The sequence below is a fragment of the Astatotilapia calliptera genome, chromosome 15, assembly GCF_900246225.1.
Source record: "Astatotilapia calliptera chromosome 15, fAstCal1.2, whole genome shotgun sequence".
Taxonomy (NCBI): Eukaryota; Metazoa; Chordata; class Actinopteri; order Cichliformes; family Cichlidae; genus Astatotilapia; species Astatotilapia calliptera.
Genome location: NC_039316.1, coordinates 20827897 through 20849243, shown reverse-complemented (window position 1 = coordinate 20849243; position 21347 = coordinate 20827897). Strand labels below are relative to the sequence as shown.

The 21347-nt window shown below is 40.7% G+C and overlaps 1 protein-coding gene across 8 annotated transcripts in view; it reads left to right on the top strand.

Moving 5' to 3' along the window:
• myt1la (myelin transcription factor 1-like, a) overlaps nt 1–21347 on the top strand; it is an 89880-nt gene that overhangs the window by 42396 nt on the left and 26137 nt on the right. For 7 of the 8 annotated variants that reach the window (XM_026143556.1, XM_026143554.1, XM_026143558.1 and 4 more), the window contains exons 6-10: nt 5781–6274; nt 9037–9667; nt 11135–11556; nt 13380–13514; nt 17661–17751. In XM_026143556.1, coding sequence (XP_025999341.1) covers nt 5781–6274; nt 9037–9667; nt 11135–11556; nt 13380–13514; nt 17661–17751 — 1773 coding nt within the window. The remainder of the gene's footprint in view (nt 1–5780; nt 6275–9036; nt 9668–11134; nt 11557–13379; nt 13515–17660; nt 17752–21347) is intronic. The other variant, XM_026143557.1, reaches the window with a different exon arrangement.

The window sequence follows — 21347 nt, the reverse complement described above, 5'->3', positions numbered from 1 at the left end:
AGTCACTTTTATTTGTGTAGCTGTTTTGCAAAACAGCAGGAGTTAACCCAAAATGCTTTCCAGCTGATTGTACAAAAGAAGCATACAGAATAGATAGTGACAGCACCGAATAGCTAGTGCTAAAGACTTTGAAAGAAACGACAAGAGAAACATGACAACCACAAAATGTAAAAGCCACAAAAACATGGTGGCAAATAGCGTAAATAAAGGAATACACTATAAAACAAAATCGGTACAAATATGTCCCGGTAAGTTTCTTTCTTTTCTTTTCTGAACAGTAGTTTATGTGCATTTCAAAGCAAAAAGAAAAAAAGAGAATCGTTATATGTAACTAAGTGTAAAGTAAAAGAAATCTTTAAAACTACAGTTCAGTGAACTGTTTTAAGATAAAGAAATTTACAGTATTTCATTTATTTATCTATTCTTCTATACATTTTAACCACACATTTAATTGTACCATTTAGGAAAACCTTTGTTAGAAGAAAATTACAAGTATTTGTTTTTTTTGTTTTTTAACAGTGTAACTTACTAAATGTAAGTTAAATGTAAACAGAGTCCAGTAACTTAACAGAGTAACATGAACTAAGTAAAAATAGATGGCTTTTAAGACCTAATTTAGCATTTTTAACACCTGGACTGGACTTTATGTGGACTGTATGCAGACTATTGCAGAGCCTGGGGGCAAGCACAGAGAAAGCATGGCCACTTTGGAGAGATGAGGACTGAGAAATGTTGGTGGGAGGATGACCTAAGAGACCTGGAAGCAGAACGTATAGTCAGTACATCTGTAATATCATCACTGTGTTACTTATCCATTTAAAGTATGACTTCTCATAAGTACTTTTTTGTACCCTTGTTGTGTACCTGTGGTGACAGATTTTGTACAACCTTAATATTATGGTACAAAAAATGATATTAAAAAAATCCCCAAAACTTCAAAATCTGACATTCTTGGCAGTGGTAGGGGTGTACCCATTATTATTATTATTATTATTATTATTATTATTATTCACACAATTCACAAAATTGCCATTTGTGCTGCAATGTTTTAGTCTTACTGTCGCCACTTACCCTAACATGCATGTCATTTGACTGTGGGGGGAAACAAGAAGAAGAACGGAACGAGCTGAACCTGAAGCCTATTTGCTGAAAAAGATCTCAATTCTGCACCTTGCTGCCAATGTACAAGACTAAAATAGAATTAAACTTATATAACTTATAATTTGTTCATGCATGTCTTTAAATGTATCACTCTAAAATCTAGGATCTATGTACCTTTTACTACATAGAGTACATATTTAGTTACTTGACCCTCAAAAAAGGTTCATATAGTAACTTGAGGGCCAATATTTAGCCCTACAGAGTTTGTGTGTTTGTATCTGTAGGGCCAAAAATGGACTTTTACTATACCTATTTTTTGACAGTACAGTGAAAAGCCTAGCACCTGGGTTTTGAACCATTTCAATCAAGAAAGGTTAAAAATTAAAAACTGTTTTAGATACTTTGCCTGAATATAATAAATGTTACACATATTTAGCGTCATTCTTTGATTCTTTCTTTGTGATTCGCATGTTGCTCAGCTGCCCTTCCCTACCTGACCCTCACCATTTATCCCGGCTTGGGAAGCGGCTTGTTGCCCGCTGTGGCTGGGTTGCCGCTTTCTTTAGGGGTCTGTGGTGAACTCTAAAGGGAACCGCCAAGTAGAGGAGGAAGATATGAAATGTCACATTTATTGTTGTTATTTTTATCATTAGGGAGATAAATATGCTTAAGGAGGGGTAGATTTTTGTTGTTGTAGCAGTTGCTGCTTGTTTGCATCACCCACGCACGATCCCTCATTTCTCAAACTGGGATTTTTTGGCTTCGGTAGCAACAAAACCTAAATTCTAGGCTTCAAATCATCCCTTTGGAAAATGCAGAGGGATCACAGGAACACTACAGATGTGTTCTTTCTAGGTTAAGAAACTCTCTTAATGAGCTGCTTGCACTTTACTGCTTTAGGAAGGTTTCAGAATGATCTCAGAAAATTCCTGGGACGGTTTCTTCATGGGCAATGATTTAGCAGTGAGTTCAGTAATATAGACCAACGCCAATAGGCACTTTCCTACATTGTTGTTGAGCCGGTGAAATTAAAAGAAGAAAGTCTTTTGTGCAGGTTTGTGCAAAAAACACGCAGCGGTTTTTGTCAGAAAGACACAGCCACCTCCTCCATCTCGCCCTCCAAACATAAAATAAGCTCTTTCATATGGAAATGGACTAATTGATTTCCTAAAATCCACATTAAAGCCGTGTATAATTGTGCTCACTGTTTTGGAGCAATTAAAGCAGAATTTTCCCAACAGTTAATGACTATTATGGGATTTGCGTAATTGAGGCCCCGCTTGAATAAGCTTTGTTTGGGTTTTTTTTTTCTCGCAGCAGATTCTGGGCCTCAGCGAGAGGAAATCCACTCCAGTGTCTTAACACATGAGCACACAGCAGTGGGAGTCACAGCTCTTTGACCTTTGAACCTGGTGCACACAAAGCCATTCACACTCATGACCCTCACAATGTCTGCACACATCACACTCTTGGTTTCTCTGCTTGTTTGAGCTAAAAAGAAACAGTTTTCAGGGAAAATCTGACTTCACACTGTAATGTGACATGTGGGGAAGATTTGGTAAAATGAGTGAGATGGCAATACGTTTTTAACAGCATATATTTATATATATATTTTAATACTATATCCTTTGAAAAGGTCTTGGAACGAAGTAAATGTTGGTATGTTGCTCAGTGTGTTAAAACATTCACCTGAAGACTCCTCGTGCTGTTCACCTTACTAACAAACACTAAACATTTTATTAAAATTGTTTTCTACTTTTTTTGAATGTTTTTGTTTGCGCTCACTTGTTATCGACAGTATAATAACTTTTTGTGATAATAGCTTTTCCTAAATACTGTGCGGATGTGTTCATGCCTACTGTACACGCATGTATAATTTGTCTGTGGAGAGGTTCACAACAAAAACCAACGCAGTGTATTGTCAGGAAGGGGATGAAGGAGGTGTGTGCTATTGCAGACAGCAACTCTTCAAGGCCAAAACACAAAGAACTCATTCATTCAGTCATATGTTATCTCACGGGAGCAGAAATGTGTGAAAAGCCTCCATCACAGATTTCAGAGAGAGGAGGAAGGATCCAAATGCAAGACGCATAAAGCGGACGAAACTTTACAGTAGACGTATAATTAGAGCAGGGCGATACGACCAAAAATATTTATCACGATATACATTTGAAAATTTGCGATAACTGACCATATAGTTGACACTAGACAAAATACTTTATAACTCCACAACTTTATTAGTGCAAAAAAACCCTCATCAATGTATTTTCACTTAAACAAGCAGCTTTTTTTTATGTGCATTAAAGTTATATAAAAACGTAACAGTGCAAATTCCTTGCTGACAGTTTAACCAAAAGGCATTTCCAGTGGAAATTGGCCGACATATCCTCAGCATAACCATGTTTAATATCCACAAAACTTAAAAAGCGGTTATACACGCACAATACGGTAATATTATGTTGAAGCACAGTACGTATCACTCCGCCAGGCTCCTGCCTACGGTAGCCGTAATGTGCTGACAATCCATCAAGCAGTGCGGCTTCGTAGCTTAGCAAAGTCGTACTGAAACATTTGACAGATTTTCGAGCGCCACGCAATCGTTTCGAGGTCAGTAAACACAACCAGAATTCATACATGAGGCACACGGATTATAAGGGGCACTGTCGATTTTCAGAAGAATCAAAGGATTGATTTTTAAGTGTGCCGTATTTTCCAAACAACAAGGTAATAACGACGGCCCGCTAGCATGCTCTACCAAAAATAGTGCTTTGTTGTGTATCTGACGGACGAAAGCCAAACCAGTTCCACACCACTGAAGTTGCAGCTTTTTTACAAACCAATTCTGGTTCATCCGTTTCAATCAACGATCCGCTTACGCCCTTCTCATTCTGCATCGCCGCGCATGTGTGTATGTAAACAAAGGCACTGCACATGCGCGTTTTACCCATATTCTATCGTGATATTTCATTTTCCTATCGTTGCCCAAAATTACACCGGTATTACCGTGAACGGTATGATATAGCCCAGCCCTACGTATAATCAATTTCAATCCAAAAGACAAAACAGCAATCATCAGTAACAACAGCACAAGTAAGCAGTGGTTCCTGTTTTTTTGAGATGCTAGAGGAATGTTTCTGTTTTGTTTAGAAGCACATTATAAAAAGGAATTAATTGAGACATAAATTTATACCTAAAGTTTCTCAGCACAGTGTGAAAGGTAGGAACATTACTCATCACAGGTATCTGAGTTGCACTTGCCCATCTTTGAAGCTTGTGCATCAAGCTATATGCTACACATATATAACAGAACATTCCTGATCATGTGACTTTAATATCTGACTTTAGTTACCACATTTAAAACTTGATATTGAAACAGAATGAGGGAACAATGTGGTCAAAGCGATCAATATTACGGGACGCTTAGATTTGAACTCAGTATCACACGTCGACATCCACAACTTGAGCAGCTGCTGCAGCTGCCACTATAAGGAGACAAATGATCAGCATGCATCATATGATTAATAATGCTCTCTGCATTCATACATTCAGTGTTCTGCTTCTTTAATGTTTTAGAAAGTTCATCATACCAACTGAACAGAACAAGGTCCCACCTTTTCAAACCCTGCTTTTTACTCCTGCCACCCTGGACTTACAGAGTTTGATAAGGATACCAGTAATATTTAACATCCTTTCCAGATATGAGCCCGTGCTCTTGTAACTTAGTCAATAATTTACAATAATTAATATGGTCAAAAGCTTTTGATTTTGAGGAAGCACATAAATATAGTTGGGTTTTGCCTGTTATACTTGTAAACATCTTATGTGCACAGTTAAACTGTCTTTAACCCTTGTATGGTGTTCGGGTCTGTGAGACCCGTGTTCAGTTTTTTTCAAAAGAAAAATTAAACAATTAATTATTTTTTCACGTGTAAATGTGTTGTGTCTTTCCACTCACTCCACTTGATTATAACTGATTTATTTATAACATTTTATATAAAAGAAAAACGAGAAGCACATTAATTCATAAATGTGATCTAACAAAGGTAAAGGGAAAAAATTAACCATGTTTGCTGTTCATATGTCTTGTAATTGGGATGAAGTAAACATCTGTTGAGTAATTTAACATAAAATTGTTTGATAGTGTTAATTTGGAAAGCCAAAACTCTAGCCGGTCCACCAGACCCATGAACACTGGCTGAGTAACAAAAATACGAAGTCAGACAGAGGTCATACTTGTAAAACAAACGCTTCTGACAAAAAGGCAAGAGGCACAAACAAGAATGTTAAGAATTACTCTTAAATTTCTCTAAGAGGAAATCAGGTGGTATTAATTATAAATAACACACCTGCCTCCTGCACCCCGTCCCCTTCATTTACAGTATGATCGGTATTACTCTTCTGGATTCATATTTCATGGTAAATTTGGAAGTTTACCTGCTTCATTGGTATGAGAGGCCAAATACGAGCGCTCTCTCTGGCCAAACTGAGCTGATTATGGCTAAGTGCCGGTATGTGTTCTGGCTCAGCAGGATCAAATGTGTTTGTCAGATTTGGCTGTTTTTAAACTTATTTATCCTCTGAATCTGTTGCAGTTTGCAGCAAAAGGGCAAACGATCAAAGAGTAAATAGGAGAGCAAAGATGGTTACTGATCATGTGTGTGCCCTCTGTCCCATCTCAGCATCTACGGCTGCCCGCTGGCCAAGAAGAGGAAGGCTCTGGAAAAACAACCGCTGGAACCGGCTGCCAAGAGGAGGCCCTTCCTCACCTCCTGCCCGGGTGAGTTGGAGGAGGATGCTGGCAGCTATGGCAGCTATGGGAACGAAGCCATGGAGGTGGGGCAGGAGGGGAAGGAGCAAGGGGAGGTAGTTGAAGAGGACGAGGAGGAGGATGAAGGGGAGAGGGAAGGAGATGAAGAAGAAGAAGATGGCGAGGTGGAAGACGAGTTCTCGGAGGACAACGAGGAGCAGGGAGAAGAAGAGGAGGAGGAAGAGGAAGAAGAGGAGATAGAGGTGGAGAGAACAGATACAGCAATGGAGGGTGAGCAGGTGGAGGAAGAGGAAGACGGGATGGATGAGGAAGAGGAGGAAGACGGCTATGACGAGGAGGAGCAAGATGATGAGGGAGAGGAAGACGAGGAAGAAGAGGAAGAGGAAGAGCAGCGTCGTCAACAGGGTGAGTGTGCGGTTTGTTACTTTAGTTGCTTGGATGAGAAAAAGATGAAGGACACGAGCCACGTCATAGTTTTGCTTTGGTTCATGCAGATTAAACGAGTTGCTTTTCAGGATCTGGAGCTCCAATCAGGAAGAAGAGTTTATTGTTTCAGCAGCCACGTAGCCTAATGTATGACTTCAGCTGTTCATCAGTTTGAGGCCTTCATTGTTGTGTTTTTCATTTCACAATCTGCCAAATGTTTCCATTTAGTGACGGGTCGAGACTGCCTAACTGCCAAATGGTCTGAAGGTCGCGGCCATTCAAAAACTACAGCATTGCCACACAGTGATTTTTGATCCTCTGAATCTTTTAAAAGCCTTGAGTACATTATGTGATAAAATTTCCAAAATTCTAGAGAATTTGTTAAAATTTCAGGTAATAGTACAGGGCACAATACAGGACACAGTTAAAATAACTAAAAGTGAATTTTTTTAGGTTGAATGCAAAAGTCCACAAAAGTCCACAGGCTTAAATCCATGAATAGCAAATGTGGACAAAGACTAGATCACGGAACAAACAGACAACCAACAGAGTGTAGACATGTCTATATAGACTCTAAGGGTAATCAGAGAAGTGGGAAGACACAGAGGAGGAGAGAAGAATACTCAAGGAGAAAGTCTATAACTAACACAAACACCTAACACACAGAAAACGTACAAAATCCACAAATTATAAATAACACCTAGGAAACTGTCGAGACTAGTAAAAGAGAGAAATCAAACCTTGAGGAATAGTTAAACTCAAATACAAATAAAAATTCAAAAATACATGAAAGTCAAGAACCAAACTGATCATAAAAACACAAAAAGAATTCAAAATCCCAAACTCAAAAATCCTGTGTAATACTAAAATCCTTTTAGTATTACACAGCTTTTCCAGTCCTTTGTTCCAACCTCTATAAAACACATTGCCTGTTTCAAAATGACAAAATGAGTTTATATTTGTAAAAACGCTGTGAACTTTTTCACATTCAACAGCTGATGGGTTGTCCTTGTGCTCTTTTCAATTAAATATAGGACTTAAATGATTTTCAAATCACGACTTTCTCTCTTTATTTTAACACTTCGTCCTTACACCTTTGGAAATAGGGTTGGAGAATAATCAACACTTGAGTCATTTTTAAAAAAGGAATGTACAACAGTGTCATGCTAGCAGTTAAATTCATAAAGTGAACTGAAAATCAAGGTGGAGTGGCAGGTGGTTAAATGAAAAAGTACTGTAGTGAATAACTGAACCACTGCTGATGCATGGTTTATCAGTATAGCACATTTCAACAACAGGGAAATTCAAATTGCTTTACATAGCATACAAAAGGCCTTGGTGTAAAACAAGCAAAACGAGACAATGCAGATAAAAGAAATTAAAAGACAAAAGAATAAAAATTTGCAGTTAGGGGAAGAGCAACTTTTTGTATTAATCAAAAACTGCAAGAACTGATTCAGATGTCGAGTAGACAAAGACTGACAAGCTGCAGACTAAAGACACATACAGGGGAGTGAAAGACAGTAAGACACAGGTGAAGTCAAGATTATAATGATTATAGGAGAAGGAACAAAGGAGAAGGCAAAGAAGGAGAACCTTTAAAATAAAACAGGAAGTAAGTTAAAAAAAAAGGTAGAAAAACCCAGAGAGCACATGGAAGGAAAAGACAGGCTCAACATTATAACTAAGCTTAGAACAAAGCAACAGAAAGAACACATGGGCTTGCTAAACAAATGCTGTAAACATTTGTTGTTGTTGCACTTTTCATGAAACCGGTGCTTCTGGCCGGGACATGCCTTCAGTGTTGTGTGCCAGATATTCTGCGAGCACTGCAGCTCGATCCGTGACGGGGCCACCGTGTTTGTGCAGATTCGTGGAACTTTTCCAACCTACAACACGTAAAGATGCCAAAAAGCTGTCGAATTAACAGATGGATAAACGCAGCAATGTCGCAGATATTCAGGTCTTGTTCTGTGTCGCGCTGATGTCCACTTTTGCATGCGGTTTGCAGAAGGAGAGGACTAAGTGATGAGTGCTGCTGAGGAGGGTTTGGTAGACCAGATGCTCTGCGCTCTCCCTCCCACCTCGCTTCCTTCTCTCCCCCCAAACACCCCCCGTGTCCTCAATCGCTTCTGACAGTGCCTCACGAATAAATGGGAGAGGAGCTCTGCTGAGTTATTAACTCCCTCCCTCCCCTCCTCGTTTGCCTCCTCGTCTCGGCGGACGTGTCACATGTGCTCTGCCTCGGTTTCTCCTCCTGAGGATATTTATGGCTCCTGAATCGGAGCACCTCACACGCCTCCCTTTTCAATTTCTCTGCTCTCATTCGCCGCCTCTGTCCCCAAAATCAACAGCGAGGCTTATCGGAGAGAGCGACACTGCCGCGCACCGCTCTGGGTTGTATGTTTTTTGTGAGTAAACAGTGGATCATAATTGGGAGGGATGAAGATAATACAGGCGAGAATATAACAGGGGGAAAAAAAGAGTTCATCAGCACTGCTGACATGATTAGAGGATAAGGGTTTCATTTCCACTTCATCTGCAGGATTTTGATTCTATAAATGGACTGATAGTTGTGTTACCTGCAAAACAAATCACTTTCCCTCACATTTTTCACAAATTACCTGCTGTTTATGTTGCGTATAGCGTGGGTTATTGCGGGAAACGTTTCTTGGCTGCATTGTGAGATTCCTGAACAGTATCAAGACAAAGGGATTTGTTTCTTGCTTTCCTGATTGCAGAGAACCACTACAAACCCGGTGGACAATCAAAGCTCATTCCAATTCAGAAGGACGACAACAACAACAACAGCTGTACCATCAGCGCCGGTAACGGGACCGGAGAGGAGTACGAGAACTACGACGAGCTGGTTGCCAAGTCACTTCTCAACCTTGGCAAGATCGCCGAGGATGCTGCCTACCAGGCCATGACCGAGTCCGAGATGAACAGCAACTCCTCCAACAGCGCCGGGGAAGACGACGATGACGAAGAGGACGACGGCAGCGAGCAGGGCGAGAGGAAGGGTGAGCTGAGCGTGGACTTGGACAGCGACGTGGTCAGGGAGACGGTGGACTCCCTGAAGCTTCTGGCGCAGGGTCACGGCGCCATGCTGCCTGAAGACGGCTACCCTGAAGACACCATGGTGAACGACGGCAGCCATACAAACGGGCGGCCCGGCATGGGAGTCAGGGGTCAGACTGAGGAGAGCGAGGAGGAGGTGTGTCTCAGTAGCCTAGAGTGTCTGAGGAATCAGTGCTTTGATCTGGCCCGGAAGCTGAGTGAGACTCAGCCGTCTGATCGTCCTGTCCACCACGTTCTCCACCACCAACTCCAAAATCCAGCAGACCACCAGGGGGTGCACCACCTGAACAGGTAGATAATCTCTTAAGAGTTCACAGATATGATTTTAAGATTAAAATAATATGCGCATTACCTCTGTCTGCCTTTGAAATATGTTGACCTCATTATTGAAACCTTTGGTCATGTTTAACATGAGCATCTACAAGTAAACGAGGAAAAACATAGTAGGTAGCTTTTCAAAACTACATAGATGGTACTGATGGTACTTAATACAGCAGTAACGCAGTAGTTCTTATGCAAGCATGCACGCATGGAAAGGGTAGAGGGCACTCTTCTTTTCTTCCATAGCCAACGGCAAACTAAAACTTGTAGTCCTTCTGATGCGTGTTTCTGTTCATGAATGGCGGGACAGAGATATCACTAGCAAAGAAAGCATAGATAAAAGTGCTTCCATCACTGGGTGAATGAGGCAAGTTGCATAAAGTGCTCTGAGTGCTCACAGTAGAAAAACGCCATAAAAGAACCAGTTTATTAACCATTTACTATCAGTAATGCATGAAGTGTGAGGATTTGCATAAACAGTGCAATGGAAAAAATGTTTTGTTTTCAGTTTGGCCTGTCTCCCCCTTGAAGGCTGTCCTCCTGTGCATTTCTGGATCTCTTCCTGTATTCCTTTAATTCTTTGCCCTTGCAGCTGTCATGCTGCTTGTCCTCCACTGACTCTAAATGCGAACTTTTAAGTTTAATTCCATTATGATGCAAAGGACAAACCACAGGGAGCTTGTGGGTAGCTTGGGTTTTGGGTGTGTAGGATAAAGCAAACTAAAGCACTACTCCTCCAAAATTTCAGACTATGCTATACTGAAAAATGAAAATCGCTGTTTGCATTCTGAGCTATAGCCTCACACCGGCTCTCATTTATGATGATGATCTGCAAAATAAAACTCAAGGTGATACAGAAGTCAGACAGTGAAGTATGAAACGTGCATCTGCAGGTGCTCATTCTGAATATAATGCTCTGCATGGTCCAGAGGTGCACAAAGAGACAGCCTTGAAGGGGAGGTCAGACATCTTAATCAGTTTTTTGTGGGCACGGTCAGAAGACCTTTGATTTATCTTTATATTAGTCCTTTTTAAATGTGAAAATGTACTTTCACAAACCTATTAAGTATTACATTTTTATAATTATTAAACATTCAATTACAGGTTTCATTTGTAAGGTTGCAGGATCTACTTTTAAAACATAACTTTATCATTTTTAATATTTGATAACATTTTTTACTTTGACTGTTGAGCATACATTGTATAGGTAGCCTTGCTTCTTAAACTTCAAGGTAGCTCCAACAACAACAGTTCCTAAATTATTTCAGAAAGTTTTTTTAATAAATCAAAACTGTAATAAACCTTTTTGTAGAATACAGCTGAACTGGCAAAATTGTGACCCTTCATTCAAGTTCATTTAGTTGAATAAGTTAGGAAATATAAAACATCCTTTTGATAACCTTTCCACATATTCGCATCTTGACTTCAAACATTCAGGTATGACAGCTGCCAGCAGGGTGCACAAGACGAGCCCCGGTCTCTGGAGCGCAGCTACTCCGACATGGTGAACTTAATGAAGCTGGAGGAGCAGCTGAGCCCGGCGTCCCGAGGCTACCCGACCAGCTGCAGCCAGGAGGGCGACGAGGACACCACATCTGTGGCCTCCGACCGCTCGGATGAGACCTTCGACATGGCCAAGGGAAACCTGTCGCTGCTGGAGAAGGCCATCGCACTGGAATCGGAGAGGGCAAAGGTCATGAGGGACCGGATGGCCTCGGAGCACGCGATGCCCCGTCGGGATCACCACCACCATCATCATCGCGGCCACGGCGAGCACAGCCCAAGGCTGAGTAGCGCTGCAGAGGAGCGCAGGTCCAGGATGCAGCAGGATGGGTTGAAGAGGGCGTACTACCCTAAAGGTAGGCAAGGAAAAACCCACACACTGACCCTGTCTGTGTTATTATCGATCTACACTCTGCAAACTTGGAAAATTATACTGTAGCATATGTCGATTTTCCATGTTCCATGTGTCAGGTCTGTTAAGTAGTTTGGAGCCAACTTAAGGATCTTTTAGGCGTCATTGCTGTTTCGACTTCCAGTGTAAGATGTTGCGTAACATGTTTAAATTGGAAACGTTCCTTCATGTCCACGAGGAGTCTTTTCTTCATTCACACGGTCCTGCATCTGGTTTTTCATGCCAGGACTATTTTTACCACAAAAGCCTGGACACTGAGAAACGAATTTAGTTCAGTCAGCCCTCTGTAGCTCGACACGATCACGCTGCATCTGATCAAAATAAACTTCCTAAAAGAAATGTGCCTTTAATTCAGCAGTAAAGGTTAAATGTGATGGTAATGAACAGGATTCATTATGTAGTGGTTTTACTTCCATGTTTCCTCTTTTACTTTTGTAAAATTGCTGTTTTGCTCTTTGTCCTACAGTAAGCTTATATGCCGTGTATGTGTGTAAGCACTTTGTAGCTCCTGTCTGAGAAATAGATATTGCTTGCATTCCTGCTTCTTCTAACCTATTACTATATTCACAAAGTTGTCAAATAATCATGCTTCTCTTTAAATTCTGCCAGTTTCCCATCACCTTTTCACATCATATTTAACCATAGCCATATTTAACTCAAAAATGTTGACCCCGGGTCAGCAGAGAGGGAGTTTATCTTGTCTGTCTGACTTATTGAAACCCTCAGTACAGCAGCAGCCAGGGGCTATTAGTGCTGCAGCAGGAAAAAAATAATGCATAAAAGTAACTTTAATGTCTTTTCCTCCCTGATTTGAGCATTTTTACGGACACTGCTGGACTGAATGAGTTTTCTGACCTCTGGGCTTGGTTAAAATCCGGCTGTGTTATTTCAGAAATGTTGTACATGGCTGCAGACGAGGTAATGGGCACTCATTTTCTGCATTCAGGGCTATACACAATTTGGGGTTTTTTTTATTTTGCAGATGCATGGTTTTCCACTGACAGCAGCTTATGTTGTTAAAATAGGCCGGTGTGGGAACATCAGACGGCCAGCTTGTCAGGCATGAGTAATGGCAATCTGCACGGCCCGTTAGAAGAGCAAATCTCATCTGTGGGACGCTATCTGCGGCCTATTTCTCCAAATCCACTCATATACAACCCCACTACCACTGGTAGGGAGTCGGCACTGTGCGGTTATCGTCCTCACTACAGACTCAGATGGGCTTCAGACTGTTTCATTAGCACAGAGAGAGTCTTTGTTAACCCATAAGAAGCTGTTATTAGTCCAAAGGAAGGCTTTTATTATGATGTCTGCATCTGTGCAAGGACAGCTTCACCTATTCAGCCTGATATTGTGGTTTCTTGTTGGGAGGGGGCCTATTTTGTTCTGTTTGTCCCGACTTGTCAGTGATTTGCAGCATGCACACCCAAGTGAATCTCATCCGTGCTTGCTAGCTGAGGTAATGAGTTATCTATGTAGGAGGATGATGCTTAATTCGGCATGATAAGCTCTGATTGATCAATTGTTTCTTGAACCAAATGAAGCAGCCATCAGTGGATCCAATATCACACCTACAGTGTTTGCCTTGCTAAACAAATCTGAGTTGTGGGTGGTTTTTAAGAACCAGGCTACTGGCCAAATCCATGAGCCATATACGGTCCGTGTTCAGTCCTTTCATGGCCAAAAACTGCTCCGACACTTGGACGCCGATTACCTGTTGACTCAACTCCACCTCCGTCTAATTTTCGCTGCCCCTTGTCTTCACAGACTCTTCCAGGGGAGAGAAGAAGGAGAGCAAGTGTCCGACTCCAGGCTGTGACGGAACCGGTCATGTGACGGGGCTGTACCCGCATCACCGCAGCCTTTCTGGGTGTCCCCACAAAGATCGTGTCCCACCTGAGAGTAGGTCCCTCTGTTTGCATGTTGTGCTGCATTGACAACACAAACTCAGTAGCACTCTGACAAGTCATTTCACCCAGAGCGGTATTTCAGTCTTTTGGTGGGGGTGGCAGTTTTATATGTGCAGACATTTCTCAAAGCGCTCTGGAGGCAGGAATCACCTTATTGGTTGAGTAAAACATCAGATGACAAGGACACGTTTGCTGAATCTCCAAACCGTGGCCTGAATAATAAAAGGTACTTTTATGCAGTACGTTTTTAATGCTCTGCTCTATAAAAAGAAGGTTTTCCTTAAAATCCTGAAATCTGATCAAAACATTCTTGGCTACATCAGAAGCACTGAAATATCGTCATAACCTCAAATGTCTGTGTAGATGCTCATCATCCAGGCCACAGTGGTCTTAAACCTGGACTTTAAGGCAGTTGGACTTCTTTTCAACTTCACAAAGACATCTCACCGTTTTCCAGAGAGGTGTCTTAACATACAATGGAGTCCCAAGTAATTAATCTGATGATATTAGTCACACTTTGGCTCATAAGAGGATGAACTACACACATGATGACAGGAGAGGTCAGCAACTCCGGTAACCGTAGACAATAAGATTCACTAAACACAAGCTATCTGCAGAAAAGGGTTCTCCAGAATAATAAACACAGTTATTAATGAATAAATATTCTGTAGTATTTCTAAATTAATGTGTATAAATGTATAAATAACCACATGTAAGCACTACATAAATCTGTAATTTGTCATCCTTCTGTGTTAAGATGTAGTTACAATATTTTTCTAGTCTAAAATGAACCACTGAGGCGTCAACAGTGACCAACGGTTATCCCATAATAACTTGCGTCTGCTATTCACTGCCACATATTTGTAATACAACATGGATAATGAGTTCTAGTTTGTTTGATGCTTGAAATGACTACAAAGTTGGCGATAAAGGGAGCTGCACTTCAGTGTCACAAACCTCTTTTTTCTGTTGTGTTACATTAACGAGTGAGCTGAATCGTGTTTATTTAGCTGCGCACTTTGAGGTTTTACTCATGCAGTCAGATCATTTCTGCCTCTGAGAGTTATATAAGACTGAGAGCACAAAAAACATTTCACATCAGACATCTACCCCCAAAATTTGTCTTTGGGACCAAATGGAAATAATTTACTGGTCAGAACTGTTTTTGTTTAGTTGTACTTCCAATTTGAGGAGATTTAAGGAATAAATGCTGACTTCAAATGACTTGTTAGATGGATTGTATCACAGTTAAAGTCGGGCAGTGCTGGCAGTGTTGGCTGTTCACCATCATGCATCTGTCCTGCATGAGTCTGCATTTGTGTTCTGTCGTGTTGGACGTGCTAGATAATCTGGTTTTAACTTTGTTATGATCACGAGAACTTGTGAACGTCTTGTCTAATCATCATGCGCGAATGAGCTTGTTTAACACATGTTTGATCAACTGAGAAGGTAGACCTTGATTGCTGCCAAACTTTATCAAGGGTTTTGAGTTTCAAAACCAACTGCGCTTTAAATGTTTATTTATATATATATATATATATATATATATATATATATATATATATATATATATATATATATATATATATATATATATATATATATATACATATATATATATATACCTTGTGAAGGTAACGTTGGTCCCCGTGGTAATCGGAGCACTAGGTGCGGTGACTCCCAAGCTAGGCGAGTGGCTCCAGCAGATCCCGGGAATAACATCGGAGATCTCTGTCCAGAAGAGCGCAGTCCTGGGAACAGCTAAGATACTGCGCAGGACCCTCAAGCTCCCAGGCCTCTGGTAGAGGACCCGAGCTTGAAGGATAAACCGCCCGCAGGGGCGTGCTGGGTGTTTTTATATATATATATATATATATATATATATATATATATATATATATATATATATATATATATTAATGTAATTTCACTTCTGTCTGTTAGGAAGTCTCTACTAAAGTATCTTAATTATCTAAAGCAAACATACTGTAGTGCTGTTGTGGACACAAAGCTGCTTCTGTTCATACTCATGTTTACTGTGGCACCAGAGATAGTATTATTTTTCTTTTTTTGGTTCAATTTTGTGAACTGCTTTACTTTCTTTTCATTCTCCTCATCGCGTCTGCCTGAAGTCTTGTTTTGATTTCTGTGTCGCTGTTGTAACGTGAACAGCATGAAGAATCAGTTTGATCAACCTGCTGACTAAAAAACCTCAAAAAAAGACCTACATGAAATTACTTCCAACCATCTAAGCCTGCTTGAAGCATGCTCACTGAACTCACAGGTAAAACATTACATTAGTTTAGATGAGGCTTCATTCACCCTGGTGGAACAATTGAACACATAGACTGTACAAAAGATTGATAAGACATCAGCAGTTTGTTAGTCGTCAGTCATGCATGCCCAGAGACCGGTCAGTGACCCTCTAGTACCTAACGGTCACTAGGAGGAAAAAAAAGATATTCCCAAAGCTTTTTGGGAAGTGGATGCTGGAGTTTGCTGGCTGTAGCAAAGTGAAAAGGATGCAAAGAAGGTGCTGCACCAAAAACCTTCTTGCTTTGGCTATTTGCAGAGTACCACATTCACCCACAGTTTGAATGAAAGATGGCAAGTTTGCAAACACTCAAAACTGAAACTGAAACTCAAAAATGTGTGATGCAAACTGGAGACAAAGACCATTTCATGTCTTACTGCTGAAATCAACACATTTCACAATGTGCAACTTTTACTCTGAAGGTGAATTTTCTCTGTTTCCAGTTTTAATCACAGTTTGTTTGGTTTTTTTTTTTTTGTTTTGTTTTTTACAATTTCCCAACATTTAGCGATTAGTTGGGGAAGGCTTGCAGATAAATTAGCAATCAGAAGGAGGTTTTCAGTATGGCACTATATACCTCTAAGGAAAGAAAAATGAATAATATATAATAATAATATTCACCCAGCAACATCCAGCTATCTTGACCAGCCACTCGTCATAGGGGAATACACATTTTCGAGGCCTGCATGACTGGGTCTCAGCAGTCAATTTCACAGTGACTAGCAGGAACCACTGACAGCGACTGAGCCAATCAGAATACTCATTTGTCCCTAGCGAACGGTGGTTGCCAGGTGGTTGCCAAGCAGTCTCTTGTCCTCTGTGAACGAGGCCTGTTCAGAAGTCTTGCGCTGAACATTTTGGCTTTTAGCATCGTGTTGTTTTGAGACCAGGCATGGTGGGAGAGGACCGTATTTGATCTGTCAATCACAAGTGAGCCCTTCTGTAAACCATGCCCCGCTTTATCATCCTGCCTATTTTTCGAGTTGTAAGTCAGTCTGGTATATAAAACAAAAAGAAAAATGTATTGGCAGCAAAAACATTCAGCCTTCCAAATGAGACTTCACATCCTTTTTTACATATAGCTTATCTTCTGTATGCAACAAGGTAAAAATGACAAAAAGAAATACCTGCATGGACAATACAGAAAGATATTCAGACATACAGGTAAAAGCTTGCTGGGCTTTTCAATATCTAGAAACTTAAACTGTATATGAAGATTATACATATTTGAAAGAAACGATCTGAAACAGAATTTTAAACCTTCATTTATTACCAGACACATTCCTCTTCCTCCTGCGGAGTCATCAGCCATCCTTAACAGTGCATGACGAACTACTGCATCCAGTACAGTCTCATCTCATGAAATTTCATGACATGACCGCAGTGATCAAAAGGCAAATGAGAGCTGTGTTTCCTCAGTAGGAAGGGAATACTTGGGGCAATCATAACTACAAACGGAGAGCAGTTTAGAGGAAAGTTCGTGGGGAAAAAGGCAAAAAACACAGCACATTTACCTTAATCTTTAATGATTTTTGTGACAAAATAAGCCCCATGAGGAGGCATGTTTCTTAAACCGATGCAAAACATGAAGCACAGCTGAATCTGAGGTGGCTACAAGGGAAACAAAGAGGAGAACTGGCGACTTCCTGCTGTTGACGCACTTTGTCTTAGCGTTCATGCCCGTTTTGTGAAATTCTTGCCCACTGTCACATCAGTCGTGCAGCTGTAATCTGTGCATGCCTAACCGTCGAGCTGAACACCCGTTAACTCTCCTGTCTGCTCCTAACCCTGGCTGTCTTTCTCACCTTTTCCTCTCTGTCAAAGTCCTTGCCATGTATGAAAATGTTTTAAAGTGCCCTACTCCTGGCTGCTCTGGACGGGGTCATGTCAATAGCAACAGGAACTCGCATCGCAGGTGAGTGAGTGGCCTTTCGCCGGGCCGCTATCAGCTGATCCACACCTCCATCGTACAGATATCGTCAGTGTGTGTGTGGTTTCAGGAGCACATCTCCAGTCAAACTACTTGCTGATGCTTAGGTCCTGTACTCCATAAACTCTGATATGTTTGCTTTGGCTGAAAGGATTCTGCAAACTCATAACATGAAGTATTACTCATTTTTATTTTTGTTTATTATTATCATTTGTTAGTGTGCAATATGTAAGAAGCATTTACGAAGAAACAGGGATTTAAGTAGGAACTGGTAACTTATAGTTAATGGTATGATATGAATGGCCTTAATTCTGTGGAAAGTTAAAAACATAAATTTTTACATTACATTTCTGTGCCCCATACACCACACACTTATAGAAACATTGGTTTTATCAGCATTTGACCAGCATTTCTGAACAAGTCCACAGACTGGGCATCATTAATCGCTACAGGGGGTTTGGTCATGGACCCCTGCTGTTAGCTAAACCCTAACAGAAATACTGGAAACTAAGAATCAAAGTCTAACCACAGCATAAGTTAAATAATAGTCACAACACTAAATTGCCTCTGCAGAAGTGTTCGTTGCTTATAAAAAGTAAGTATGTAAATGAATAAAAACACAAGTATGTGCAACTTTACTTCTCAGTATGAAGGAAAAAAGTATAGATAACATAATCTATGTAAGTAAACTTCAGTGTTCCCTCTGTGTGGTTCACATAGTCCAAAAACTTGGAAGTTATGATGACTGGTAACTCTAAATCACCCCTAGGCGTGAATGTGAGTCTGATTGGTTGTCTGTGTGGTTATTAAAAATAGCTCTCTGATTGACTGGGTCACCCCACCCCTCTCCTAGTATAAGCTGAGTTTGGCTCCACCACCCACACAACACACTACAGGGTAAGAAGATGTAGCTAACAGATGGATGGAAGTATCAAAGTCCTAAATGCCTGAGTGCAAGTGAAACTCAAGTTATAAATAAGTATTTCAGGTTTTGAAAAATAAAAATGTGTTAAAAGTCCAGCATTAAAAACTGCTGCTCAATTTCACTTGTAGACTGTATATAAAAGAAGGACAGAGCTCCTGTGACATCACCCACTTGTTTATAAAGTGCTAATCTGGGGCTTTACTGACTCTTTCAAGCTGTTGGATTGCTGTTGTTGACTGTTTGGTGCTATATAAATAAAATTGAACTGAGACTTTGTTATTTGCTAGCTTGGTCCTCAGAGTCCTTATAATTCTTCTTCTAGACTTTAATATTAACAACTTTATTTATAAAGAATGGAAGAAAGTACATAAGTACTTTAGTACAGTACAGTCCAGAATTACACCTCCTAAACGGATTATTAACTCTGTTTGCAACATGTATGCCCAAAATGTAGAAAAAAGTAAATGAAACACATAAAAATGAATGAATTACAAATCAAAATAACGAAATGAGCACATTCTTGGTCTTGATGCTACAGTCAGAAAGCAAAGGGCTATAATAAATTGTATTTATAAGTATAACAAATTCCTGGCTTAGGGTTTTTTCACCCATTTTAGAAACCTGAATATAGAATTTAATATTTTTTTATTTATTTTAATATAATGCAGGGAATTTACAGTGGGGCAAAAAAGTATTTAGTCAGCCACCGATTGTGCAAGTTCCCCCACTTAAAATGATGACAGAGGTCAGTAATTTGCACCAGAGGTACACTTCAACTGTGAGAGACAGAATGTGAAAAACAAATCCATGAATCCACATGGTAGGATTTGTAAAGAATTTATTCGTAAATCAGGGTGGAAAATAAGTATTTGGTCAATAACAAAAATACAACTCAATACTTTGTAACATAACCTTTGTTGGCAATAACAGAGGTCAAACGTTTACTATAGGTCTTTACTAGGTTTGCACACACAGTAGCTGGTATTTTGGCCCATTCCTCCATGCAGATCTTCTCGAGAGCAGTGATGTTTTGGGGCTGTCGCCGAGCAACACGGACTTTCAACTCCCGCCACAGATTTTCTATGGGGTTGAGGTCTGGAGACTGGCTAGGCCACTCCAGGACTTTCAAATGCTTCTTACGGAGCCACTCCTTTGTTGCCCGGGCGGTGTGTTTTGGATCATTGTCATGTTGGAAGACCCAGCCTCGTTTCATCTTCAAAGTTCTCACTGATGGAAGGAGGTTTTGGCTCAAAATCTCACGATACATGGCCCCATTGATTCTGTCCTTAACACGGATCAGTCGTCCTGTCCCCTTGGCAGAAAAACAGCCCCATAGCATGATGTTTCCACCCCCATGCTTCACAGTAGGTATGGTGTTCTTGGGATGCAACTCAGTATTCTTCTTCCTCCAAACACGATGAGTTGAGTTTATACCAAAAAGTTCTACTTTGGTTTCATCTGACCACATGACATTCTCCCAATCCTCTGCTGTATCATCCATGTGCTCTCTGGCAAACTTCAGACGGGCCTGGACATGCACTGGCTTCAGCAGCGGAACACGTCTGGCACTGCGGGATTTGATTCCCTGCCGTTGTAGTGTGTTACTGATGGTGACCTTTGTTACTTTGGTCCCAGCTCTCTGCAGGTCATTCACCAGGTCCCCCCGTGTGGTTCTGGGATCTTTGCTCACCGTTCTCATGATCATTTTGACCCCACGGGATGAGATCTTGCGTGGAGCCCCAGATCGAGGGAGATTATCAGTGGTCTTGTATGTCTTCCATTTTCTGATGATTGCTCCCACAGTTGATTTTTTCACACCAAGCTGCTTGCCTATTGTAGATTCACTCTTCCCAGTCTGGTGCAGGTCTACAATACTTTTCCTGGTGTCCTTCGAAAGCTCTTTGGTCTTGGCCATGGCGGAGTTTGGAGTCTGACTGTTTGAGGCTGTGGACAGGTGTCTTTTATACAGATGATGAGTTCAAACAGGTGCCATTCATACAGGTAACGAGTGGGGGACAGAAAAGCTTCTTACAGAAGACGTTACAGGTCTGTGAGAGCCAGAGATTTTCCTTGTTTGAGGTGACCAAATACTTATTTTCCACCCTAATTTACAAATAAATTCTTTACAAATCCTACCATGTGAATTCATGGATTTTTTTTTCACATTCTGTCTCTCACAGTTGAAGTGTACCTCTGGTGCAAATTACTGACCTCTGTCTTCATTTTAAGTGGGGGAACTTGCACAATCGGTGGCTGACTAAATACTTTTTTGCCCCACTGTAGTAAAGCAGAATTTACATTTGATTACATTTGGTTACTGTTATGATGATGATGATGATGATGATATTGTTGACCAGGAGTTTTCAGTATTACTCCAGACTTGATCAGGTGCATCCAAAGGTGGAGACACAGATATCTTCAGTTGCAGACTATTAAAATTAAAGAAAGTCTCTCACAAACTTTTTGAAGTGTTTCTTATTATTTAATTGTTAGTGGGTTATATTGTTTGTCATGTGTTATAAATGCTTCAGAAAGCACTAATAGCACAACCATCATCATGAGGTCCAGTTGAGCGAGTCCTTACCTGTCGCTCAGAGCAGAAACAACCAGAATAAGACAAAACTTTAAGTGTAAAAAAACATTAAAAGATTCGAAC